Raw genomic sequence first — 13,359 nt, forward strand, 5'->3', positions numbered from 1 at the left:
GTCCAGAGGACCTAAAAACCTACTTAAAAACTTACCACCACCATCTCAATTTTACAAGAAAATATACAATGCAGAAATCAGTTACACTCATTGTTTCCGGAGCAACTTTTTAATTAAACTTTCCATCCTGCATAACAATCAAGAAAGACCTAGAATAATTTTATGATTTTATAAGAGATTTAGATTTACCTATAGATAGAACTAAAAGTACCCTTATTATCACAAATATACATATTTAATATTGAAGTATAAAAATTTATTGACTAAAAGAATTAAAACATGTTTGTTGTAATAAAAAAAAATTGTATCGACAAGGTCAAGAAAATTTATTAGTGTTTTATTCAGATGTACAAGGGTTGTTCATGAACTACATTCAAATATTTTCCTATTTCAATAACTTGTTAGATAAAGCAATTTTTCAATTCTTAAAATTCACAGTTTAATTTGGTCTAGAAAACTTTTCTAAACGTTACAGATATCTTTCATGCTATTTTTAATAAACATTTCTATTTCTTCCAATATTAGTAGTCACTATAAACGCTGCACACACTGATCACTTGTCAAATTGTACAAAGTATATAAATAATATAGAATTATAGCACCGAATCATTACGTCATATCAACAAGTTAAACACATGCCATAACCTTTATCTCCAACTGACCAATCACAATCAATAGAGGTTTCACTTCTCTTTATTATCATTTTTAGTAAGAATTGTGATATTTTTCCAAATTTCAATTAATTTTTTAGAAGGTTTGCGGTATAACGAACTCTAGATTAGGATTCAGTATATCTGAATAAACAATGGTATGTTAGTATTAGCAGAAGAATAGCCTACATTTATGTGTATTGGTGTTATTAATAAATATATATTATATATTACATAATAGTTTATCGAAATAATTTTTTCTTATTTCTGTAACGAATAGTTTCTAAATGATTATGTTGTATACAGTAAATATGACATTTTATCGTTATTATCACGAAATTATAAATGTGTTAATAATCAAGGCCTTCCTTTCAGTACATCCATGAACAAGCATTCTTTATATTAATATAAGGTATTAAGAAATCAATTTGACGATAACAAAGAATAAAATAAATTGAAATAAATTTTTATTGAATTTGCAATTTATATAATTACGAAGAATATCGGCATTATACAAGACCACAATAGTAACTAATATTTTGATTCAAAACTGAATAACAGAATCTGAAAAGGAACATTCAAAGCAAATAATAAATTTATTTTTCCTCACACCACTCATTTTCTTTACGAACTTGTTCCTCTTCGGAAGCAGTGAAATCGTTTTTGATGTTAAATGTCTTACGAATTTCTTCTGGAGTTTTTCCTTTGATCATATTAGCCACAGTTTTACATGTAACGTCCAAAAGACCTTTAATATCTAAATAGTTTGCTGCTAATATAAGTTCAAATAGAGTACCTTGATCAACCTGAAACAGACGTTAATTGAAAAGAATTTACATAATATGGAAAGGTTTTTATATACAAACGAGCAGCAAATATAACGATAAATGGCACAACGTATTGCTATCATAAATAAAAACATTTACTGTATCTGTATTATAATTCGCTAAATTAACATTAGATAATGCAACGGTCATGTAGTATTCCTCAAGTATCTGTGTACGGCAACACATCTGACTTATGATTATCTCAAATTTATCTATAGCGGTTGTTGATAGCAATAAAATCTTTCTTCTTATAAGGAATACTGTTTAGTATCAATGCTAATAAATGAGATGTTAATTGAAAGTCTCATAAATAACAAACAAAAGGGAATTCAGATCAGGATGGGAAGGCGTGTGCAATTTATAATAGATACGCTGAGATTTAGTTTAACTGTTACGTCTCGTGCATCAACTACGAATAGCTAATGAATGAGACGTTCCAATATGTTGACTAGTGGTCGGATATGTCTCACTTATAATAAATATATGTGGAAATGTATGTTTGATAAGTGTACTACCTTGATAACCGTAGCCTTTAATTGTTGATAAAATGTAGCAGGCTCTAACTGCTTGTTGAATTGTATGAATATAGCAGGCTCTAACTGCTTGTTGAATTGAATAAATGTAGCAGGCTCTAACTGCTTGTTGAATTGAATAGGATAGGTTGTAGAATAATACTTGCACGAATATTACTTTGTAACAGTCGCGAGTTTATTAATTAAAATGATCACCAATTGTCGGACCGGTGTGTACGGAGTTGAGTCTTACAGGTACTTATTGACAGACTGACGAACTACTGATCAACTCTACTCGTAATGATGTTCATTGCTTTTTATATGTTAATTTTCAGGTCAGTATCGAATTGTGACATTTTGTTTTTTGCTGAATATACATTCTTGTGCTCGGTGGCTTTATTTCGGAGTGCTATTTGTTTCGCGTTTTGTCAGCTTTCTGCTGACGTGTGAATATTTCAGCAGTTTTGAATTTCCTGAATATGCATTTGTTACAAAAGAGGATGTGTCGTAAGGTGTAACAACTTTATTTCGGAGTATCATTTACCTCGCTTTTCGTCAGCTTTCTGCTGACGTGCGAATAGTTTTAGAAGCTTTGAATTTCACGAGTGTGCAGTTGTTACAAAAAGGATGCGTCGTAAGACGTAACATAACTAATGATTGTAATTTATTTAACGAAAAAGAGAAAATGCATGAATGCGTTATATTTAGCCAGCATAAAAAACCCCAGTCATGAGTGGGGGAAAAGCCATTTAAATACAAGTCACAAATACAATTAATGATATACAATTACATAGATGCAAACCGGACAAAATAGTAGTTACGCTGGTAAACTATTAACACCTACCAGTGAATTTCGCGGACGGAATTATATTAGCAAATGCAGGTAGAGAGAGAGAGAGAGCCCTCAACTGACAAATATAGGTACCTACGCTGGTCAAATGAGGCTCGCAAGGTCTATGTCGCATCGCACGCTTGAATGGCCATTCAGGTAGTTTTTGCACTCACTCGTCCTCGCAGGTGATTAAGAAGGAAGGTGTTGCCCCACACACACACGGGCGCACCGCAGTCCCGACGTCTCGGGCACACACACGAACTGCGGTAACACCTAGGTTGCCGAGCTGATAGGCGGAGTTGAACACCGAGCAACACCTCAGGGACGCGAAGACGTCACCAGCCAACGCAATTGGCCCTTACTCACAATGACGAATACACTCTACGCCTTTGATGACAAAACACGCTCGATCACTCTCAGATCACACAGTTTTCGTCGTCAGTTGATGCAGGCGCGGCGCGGAACTGATCGATCTATGAACCGTCCAGGACAAGCGGAGTTAGCCGTGCTTCACTGTTGAGTGTTCAAATCGAACTTACTTACACTACTCAATTTGGCATCGAGGGAACCGAGGGAAGCACGGAAAACTCCTCCCTACTCTCTGGGCCCATTCCCTGTGAGCGAATCCGAAATCAGCGATTTTATGGCGCGCGTCGGTCATTAAGTAATTTGAGTTTCCCCAGACGTGATGAGACCGAGGATTGCTCAGATGACGCCCACGTGTTTCGCTGTTATATTTGTTGGAAAACATCGTAAATCGCGGACAGCAATTCGAGCTGTTTAACTAGACGAAGGACATCTGCAACGCGGGTTGTTAAGGCGAACGGACAAAAAATGCTCAAACCCTCTATTCGCACTCATTTCTAACGGACGTCATGCAGGCCGGCGCGGCATTCGTGTTGATTTACGGACCATCGTTGATTGTTTTTTTTTATTACAGTTTCTGCTCTCGGAGCATCGTTTTTTTACACAGGCACACTCTCTCTTAGCCTTGAAGCGCAAACGGCGCAAACAAATACAGTGTCACAAGCAAATGAAGCTATAGATCTACTAATTCAGCATATTTATTAATTAATAATATTACTAGTTTCTAAATAACACAAAAGACTGTATATAACAAATATGATAACGAATAATAACACAAATGATTGATAGAGAAGGTCATGTACAAAATTTATTTAAGCACCTTGTAATGTGTTGCATTACAAGGCTTTGCCTGAGAGTGTGACACTATTTGCAACACCTCAGAGGAGCCATCCCCGTCCCTTGTCGCCCCGTAACCAAACGAATAATTATACCCGACTCGCGCTCTAACCGACACACTGTTTTATTTTCATTTTCGTCCACCCACACCCGGGAAAACGGCGCAACAAATCAAAGAACGTGATCCGATGGATGAGCGAAAAATGAAGCGCACGACGAGAAATTTTTTGCATTACTGGTTCCGAGCATTAGGTAACCTAAGCACTAGATTTAATGAATCTCCGATAAGAGAATAGGAGTTGTATCCGGAGCTGCTGGCACTTCCAGGACGCGAGAGGACGGAGAAGATCAACGATTGATTAGTACCATCGGCCTGAGGAAAGGATATCGGCGTGAGGTCACCAACCTGCTCGCTTTACGCAGTCACACAGTGGGCAGATAAAACCTGCTTCGATTTCCGAGTCAATCCCCGTCGATCGCCGTAAACTAACAACGGCGGTCTGGCGCCCTTATTATTAGTCGGGAAAATGGTCCAATCAGGCCTTGCGGCGGAAGTACTTCGAGTCCGCGGCTGAGACCCCCGAAATTTCCTGCCAGAACCTATATTATTGTTCAACGTTTTACTGATCTAATTGTCAGCCTCCTCAGGAAAAAGTAATATTGAAAAAATTACTTCACAAATTGTTAGTCGTGATTTATTACTTTGTTATATGATAGTAAACGAACATTTTAATTTTTATAATGAATAATGCTTACCTAAAATTTTGTCTTTGTTAAGAGTTAATTTTGTGATTAAAGACCGGTCATCTAATAATTCTATATAAATAAAGATTCATAATATAATGTAAATGCTACATATATCAAATTATTAAACCAAATCCAAAAGTTGAATCAGTCCATGATTGAATCATCCGTTAAATAAATTTTTGAAAAATGCTGTAACAGAAACCTACAAAATAAAGGGTTGTGATGTTTTCTGGTAAACTGATGGTAATTTTTGAAGTAACTTTTTGTCCGCAGTTAAAATTTGTCAAACACGTCTGATTTTTAGATATCCTAACTAAAAAGGTAAAAAAAGGTGGTTCTTTAGTATATTTGAGGTTTTGTATTATCGTGGAAAAATATGTTTTATAAAAAAAGAAAATCCCTAAAAAGAAAAAAGATGTTGTTTTATCTATAGAACAATGATTTGCAATGTAAATATGATTTTGAGAAAAATAATTTTTTTAGCGTGTTAAAAAAGTAAATTAAAATAATTGTTCTTTAGAATTGGTTTTTTTATTTCATAAAATATAACGTGGTCTTTTTTCCCATCGAATTCAGGAACTAAATTGCTAATATATTTAAGTGGCAATCGCAAGGGTGCTTGGACGGCCATGTCGCTGTTACTATTATTAAAAATTATTATTATTATTAAAAATTGCGCTCATTGAATTGTAAAGCACTAATGCTTCATTATATTGTTTATAAATTTTGTGTCATCTAAATTGCTACAAATACTGGTTTCGTTAAGCTGCTCTTCAAAATTTGATAATTCACCCTTGAAATATAAAAACTAGTGACCGAAACTTGTACCAGATGTAAGCTCAGCATTCAATAAAGAATTCGAATATTTTAAATTTAGAGTTGATTATCTTGATGAACTGTCGCCAAAAGTATTGCCGTGTCGACGTTCGCTAAAATATTGACAACGGTATTAGGAATTTTATCGTTGTTTTTAGGCAAAGTATATACTCGTAAAAAGGCGCTTTTAAGGACATAACATTTATACCGAAGGGTTGCAACGTTCTTTTTAAAGCGGGAAAATACACTATTTTTTGTACTGCTTTACGAAATGTAATATAGTAAATCAGCTCGAGTGATTTAAAAATCGAACTGATATTGAGAAAATACCAACATGAAATTAACGTTTTTCCGGATTAAAAACAAAATGTTCAAGGGGTGTTTCACCCCCTAAAAACCAGCCCCGTCAAACTATCAGCAGGTTAATCCACCGAAACCTGGAATAAATAAGTTTAGTCGTTTGTTATTTCTTGAAATAATTTAATCCTATGCATGAGCGAGCTACCTCAACTAACCAACCTGCCTCTAACCCACCAAACCCTCATAAACGACCCTTACCAAACCACATGCAGGCTAACCCACCTAATCCTGGGAAAAGCAACTTTAGTCGTTTGTTATTTCTTGAAATAATTGAATTTTACACCATAAGCGAGTTATCCCAGCTGAATCACATACCTCTTAACCACCTTACCCTAACCTATCTAACCCCCACCCTTATAAACCACCCTTATTGAACCAAATACGGGCTAACCTTATATAGATAGCGAAAAATAAATGTATTTCTTGAATAACATTCATGTTGTATAACAATATGTCCCAAGTATTACAAATTTTATGTAATAATTATTATTTTATTTTCATTATAAATACAAAAAAGATAAAAATAATTAATAACGGCTTATAAATATAAAATTTGAGACTAAAATAAATTATAAATAATTATTAACTATTTTGTTTTTTCGAAATTAATAATAACAGTTATAGTATCAGTTTGTTTAAAAATATTATTTGCATTGTATTACATATAGCTGTGTATAAAAGAGTAATAATAATAGTTATTATTTTTTAAACGTAAAGTTAATTTGTAATAAAGAAAAATAACAAGTATTAACAGTTAAAAATTATTAATTTCAAAAGTGGAAGTTTAATTTAGTTATAATTTCTTTTTTAATCAGTCACGATGTCGCCGTCGAGCGGTGCGGACGTGCAACCGCCTGACGCATCATCGCTACATAAGCATTTCAAATGTCATCCAAATACAAAAGTAGGAGCAGTTGTGTGTTTAGTATGTGGAAATTTCTATCATACGAGTGAAATAGTAGCAAAAATCAATGCAGGAAATGCAATCAAACTAATAAACAGCTCATTCATAATATGCCAGGAGCATCCAAATTTTGCACTAACATCAAACTTGCCATATGGGGACTTAAGTGAACAAGCTAGTGCTTTCATAACACAATTTAAACTTGTAAGTAGAGAACAAATAAAATAGGAAATATTAAATGAGCTTATGAATGAAAAGCAAATTTTAAATGAAAAAGATAATCATATGGATGTAACACAGATCAATGATCTGGATGAATTACAACAATTAAAAGCCGAAAATAACCTATTGAAAGAACTGTACAAAGAAACAAAAGAAAAAAATGAATTGCTCAATGAACTACTAATTAAAGAAAAACAAAATAATAATGCAAATACTAACGTTATAAGAAAAACATATGCTGAAACAATGGCACTACCAAAACCTAAGCCCAAAAGAATACCAAGATTAATAATAAAGAAAAAGAGTAATGATAACATAAACTTAGAAAATCAAGTAGTACATTACTTAATTAAAGACAAAAACATTCAAACAAAAAGTGTACAAGTTAAAAATACTGACACAATAATTATCAACTGCATGGCCGAAGAAAATGTCACAGTGTTAGAAAAAACTTTACAAAAAAAACTACCGGCACTTACTGTTCTAAAAGAAGAAATACGTAAACCGATAGTTAAAGTAGTAGGAATTTCTAAAGCTTTCACAACAAATGTAAAAGATATAGAAACTGATATTAATGCAAGAAATTTTAGTCAATACGAAGAAAAATGCAAAGTAAATCATGTATTTATAAATGAAAAAAATAAAACAGTAACTGCAATAATAGAAGTTCCATCTATTCTATATAAACATATAAAAATCAATAGTAACAAATTATTGATTGGATGTCAAAACTGTAGAGTCTTTGACGTCATCAACACATATCCGTGTTACAACTACTCAGGTTTTGGCCACGGCGGCGGAAAGTGTGAAAAAGCAAAAAAAAAGCCAACGTGTTATAAATATGCTGGCAAGCACCAAGCAAAAATGTGTAGTAGCAGCATACTCCAATGTCCAAACTGCATTTTCCACAATGAAACATATAGTAAAAACTACAACGTAAACCATAGTGCAATCGACAGCGAAATATGTGAAGTTTTAAAAATGAAAATAAAAAGGTATATTGAAATGACAGATTATCCAATTCAACCAACTCATCAAAGATATTTTGGTGGAATAAACTTTGAAACAAACACCCGCAAGATACGAGGTGTGTTCAAAAAATGACGAGAATTTTCGTTTTATGAAAAAAATATTTATTTATTCATCTAGATTAATGTTGTCGCCTTCAAAGTAGTCCCCTTCGGATACAATACACTTATGCCAACGCTTTTTCCAATCCTCGAAACACTTTTAAAACTCGATCTTTGTAATAGCTTTTAGCTCTTTCAGCGATTCGCTTTTAATGTCATCTATGCTTGTAAAACGACGGCCTTTTAATGTTCTCTTTATTTTTGGAAATAGAAAAAAGTCACATGCAGCCATATCTGGCGAATATGGAGGCTGAGGCATCGTTACAGTTTCGCTTTTGGTCAAAAATTCACAAACAAGCAATGAAGTGTGAGCAGGCGCATTATCGTGGTGCAAAAGCCATGAATTGTTTTGCCACAAATCCGGGCGTTTTTTTCGGATTGCTTCACGCAAACGACGTTGAACTTGTAGGTAGTACTGCTTATTGATTGTTTGACCTTGTGGCAAGAATTCATAATGCACTATGCCATTAAAATCGAAGAACACAGTGAGCATAACTTTCACATTCGACCGCACTTGTCGAGCCTTTTTCGGTCTTGGCGATCCAGAATGCCTCCACTGGGACGATTGAGCCTTAGTTTCGACATCATATCCGTAAACCCATGTTTCGTCACCTGTTATAACACGTTTTAGTAGTTCTGCATCGTTATTGACTTCATTTAGCGACTCCTGAGCAACTTCCATTCGCCGCTGTTTTTGTTCGAAATTCAACAATTTTGGAACGAATTTTGCTGCCACACGTTTCATACCCAAAACATTCGAAAAAATTTGATGGCATGAGCCAACTGATATGCCAACGTCATCAGCGACTTCTCTGATTGTGATTCGGCGATCGTTCATAACCATTTCTTTCACTTTTTTCACGTTTTCATCGGTTGTTGATGTGCTTGGGCGTCCGGGTCGTTCGTCATCTTCAACGTTTTCGTGGCCATCTTGGAAACGCTTATACCACTCATAAATCCTTGCTTTACTCATAGCAGACTCACTATATGCCTTTGTTAACATTTGACAAACTTTACTACACTTTATTTCATTTTTTACGCAAAATTTAATACAAATTCTTTGATCCATTTTTTTTCACAAACGAAAATCGCCGAGCTCGAAAAACACGTCTAACGTTAGCGACTGCCACTTAAAAAGTAAGCAATGAATATTGCTGAAAATTTTATCGTACTTCAGGGGCATGTGTACCAACATAATAAAAAATAATTTTATACAAGCGGACTCTCCAAACCCGCGAAATTTAAAAATTCTCGTTACTTTTTGAACACACCTCGTATATAACCGTCCGAGAATAAATAACAGTTTATCGTTATCATCATTATCTACTCCAAGTCCAACAGGTAATAAAACCAGGAATATTAAATAGTTTTCTGCAATATTACAATATGGATAACAGCTTATATGATATTATATTTGAAAATGAACATAAAACAGATAATATTGATGATCTAAACAAATATATATGTAAAGAAAATAATATCATTCTTTGTATAAACATCAGAAGTCTTAAAAAAAATTACAATAAATTACTAGTATTTCTGAAGAACCTCGAAAAAAAACCATGTATAATAGTATGCACAGAAACATGGAATTTAGACAATCATGAAATGTTCCATATTCCAGACTATAAAATATATTACAATGAAAGTAAAATAAACAAATCAGATGGAGTTGTTTTGTATATGAAAGAAGAAATCACCGAAATTACAGAAGTTCTTGAAATAGATAAATTAAAAATAATTAACTCTAATATTACACTAGAAAACAACAAAAATTTGGTGCTGTCTGCTATTTACAGATCTCATGATTTATCTAAATCTGAATTCCTATTGAATCTCAAAGAATTATTGAAAATAAACAAAAAATATAAAAACAATATTTTAATGGGAGACTTTAATTTTGATATATTGAGTGAAGAAATACTAGATCAAGATTTTTTACAAGTACTGCTAGAAAATGGATATTGCCCTGGACTACATACCATAACAAGACCATCCAATATTGATATTAACAAAGGTACATGTATAGATAATTTCTATCTTAGGCTAGGAAAAGTCAACTATAAAACTTACGTCCTCAACGTACCCTTCAATGATCACTACCCCATAATGATGAGTTTAAGGAATAATTATAAATGTACACAAAAAACCAATTTTAAAATAATAAACTATTTTAAACTAAAAAATAAAGCCAAAAGAACTGTTTGGACTGACATACAAATTATAAAAGACCCTAATCTAGCTACGAACAAATTAATAGAAAAAATTCAAACATGTATTACGGTATCATTTAAAAACAATAAACACAATAAGAATAAAATGAACCCAAGGAGTAATTGGATAACTAAAGCAATAATGATATCATGTGCACACAAAGAAAAACTTTATAATAATTGGAAAAAAGATCCCAATAATGCAACAAAAAGAGAAAAATATAAAAACTATGTAGAAACTTTAAAAAAGACCATAGATCTAGCTAAAGAAAAATATGAAAAAAATCAAATCAAAACAAATCAACACAATCCACGAAAACTGTGGAAAATAATCGACAACAAAATTGGGAAGAAAACCAAAAAAAACAATAACATAAATCATCTATTAATAGGTAATACTAAAATTACAAACTCAAACGACATTGCAGAACAAATGAATACATTTTTCAGTACAGTAGGCAAACAAATATGTGATAATATTAGACAACCAATAAATAGTAACATTACTCTACCATCTATGAACAACAACAGTATTTTTCTACATTTAACAAATAGAATAGAAGTTCAACAGACAATAAGGAAAATGGGCAACAAAAACGGAGGATCTGACGGCATCAACACTCAGGTACTAAAGATGATAATAAACCATATAAGTGATCCGTTGACCTATATCTTTAATTTATGCTTACAAAAAGAAATATGGCCTGACGAATTAAAAAGTGCTGAAATTATTCCTATCCACAAAACTAAAGAGAAGTATCTACCAACAAACTATAGACCTATATCTTTAATATCAAATATCGCCAAAATTTTTGAAAAATTAATACAAATCAGGATTACAAGTTTTTTCAACAAACTGTAACAGGCTGTCGCTTAGTCGATAATCCCTAGAAAATACCTTTATTACGACTAGACGAAGCCTTATTATCTCTGTGCTTAAAGCACAGTAACCTACCTTGTCTCGGAATGCGTCTGCGCAGAGTCTCTTACTATTCCGAGTTGGGTTCCCCCAACTCACCGCTTGGCGGCGCTGTCGCCCTTTGCTAGTAGCGCTCGTGTGGCCGCCGCTGGAACCTGAGTTGTCGATTCGCGTCTATCGGTATTCGTACGATTCGTGCTACGCAACCGGCGAATTCGAATCCACTGTAAATAAACACTGACGCGACCTCCGGACAAAGGAAAGACACAATAACCGAAACTCGTTTAAATAAAAATGATGATTGATTTATTCAACAAAATCAATTACACGGGGAATCTGCCGAGAGACTTACGCACGCACGCGTGAATGACAAGACACGCTGAAAGAGAGAGAGAGAAAACCGCGATTACCGTGAACTACCTGCTCGCACGCAACAAATAAATTCTTCGCGCTCGCTGCGCGGATTCGCACGCAAATTAACAACAAATGAAAAAGGGGGAAAAGGTGCATCTACCGCAAGAACGACGAGGATACGGTGGCCAACCGTATCCGACTAGCAAATCGCTGAAAAGCCGCTTCGCTGCTCGCCGCACCGCCGCGATTACTGTTGCTGCTGTTGTTGTTGCTGTTGTCACTGCTATCACTACTGTCGCTGTTTCTCCTGCCGCTGTTGCTACTATTTCTGCTGCGATCGCTGCTGCTACTGCACCCACGCACTCAAGCTCGCAAAGTCACCAGGAAACACGCGAAAAACTTGGACGGCTCAAGAACAGAGGTTAGATCAGCACGAACGGACTGAGTGGCACAGTCATACTGCCGGTCGGAGCCTCCCCTCCCGGTCATTGCCCCTACGCGCTCTCTCTCTCTCGCGAACCGAACGCGGCTCCTTTCGCTTAGCCGCTCGTTAACCTCGCGCGAGTCTAACGATTTTCGGTAATCGTTGCAAAACATAATTTATTTTCTAATAAACAATTTGGTTTTAGAAAAGGTCTTAGCACCAAAAATTCCCTATACTACCTAACTAACTCAATATACAATCAACTAGATAAAAGTAAATCAATAGCAGCAACTTTCTTGGATCTAGCGAAAGCTTTTGACACTGTGGACCAGAAAATTCTACTCAAAAAACTCTATAGATATGGAATTAGAGGTAGTGCGTATGAACTTATCAAAAGCTATCTAAGTAATAGGAAACAAAGAGTTAAAATTAATGGTGAATATAGTCAATATCAACACGTCAACATTGGCGTACCACAAGGTACAATATTGGGACCTTTATTTTTCATAATCTACATTAATGATATGTTACAATTGCTACCAAATGATAATGTGTTGGCTTTTGCTGATGACACGGTAATTATCGTGAAAGGCGAAACATGGCATGAAGTCGAAAAAAATATGAACTTCTACTTAAACAAACTATCCATTTGGCTAGCATTGAATAAACTGTCATTAAATATTGACAAAACAGTATACATGGCATTTGGAAATAACTGCAATAGCAACTCAACATATCTACATATAAATATAAAAGGTGCATCCATTCGAAAAGTTGATAACACTAAATACCTTGGAGTGCATTTCGATAGCCATATGAGATGGGACATGCATACAATCATGCTATACAATAGACTAAAATATCTAACTTATATTTTCTACAAATTATCTAGGATAATGAGTACAGATAATCTACGTATGATTTACTATGCACTTTTCCATAGCATAACAACATACGGTATTATATGGCATGGGGTGGAGCATACATTGGAAGACTCAAATATATACAAACTCTACAAACACGACTATTACAAATAATAAATAAAAACAAGTTTATAAATGAAAAAAATCCACTAAACATAGATCAAATATTCACCATGGAATCTCTAGTGTATCACTATGTCAACCTGCAAGATATGTTCCTGAAGAAAAATTCCGTAACAACGAAAAAAACTATACAGCCCCTTAAAAGAAAATTAACAATCAGCATTAAAGATAGCTATACAAGAGCTTTAGCCACCTTCAAT

General features: G+C 34.3%; 1 protein-coding gene across 2 annotated transcripts in view; it reads right to left on the reverse strand.

The window, feature by feature from the left end:
• Positions 1–316: 316 nt before the first annotated feature.
• The window catches only part of LOC131666700 (S-phase kinase-associated protein 1), a 397,249-nt gene continuing 384,206 nt past the window's right edge, over positions 317–13,359 (reverse strand). For both annotated transcript variants that reach the window (XM_058939561.1, XM_058939566.1), the window contains one exon: positions 317–1,456. In XM_058939561.1, the coding sequence (XP_058795544.1) occupies positions 1,247–1,456 (210 nt within the window). In that variant the 3' untranslated portion in view covers positions 317–1,246. The remainder of the gene's footprint in view (positions 1,457–13,359) is intronic.

Source organism: Phymastichus coffea, unplaced genomic scaffold (assembly GCF_024137745.1).
Source record: "Phymastichus coffea isolate CEN01 unplaced genomic scaffold, Cenicafe_Pcof_1.1 PCOF00004, whole genome shotgun sequence".
NCBI lineage: Eukaryota > Metazoa > Arthropoda > Insecta > Hymenoptera > Eulophidae > Phymastichus > Phymastichus coffea.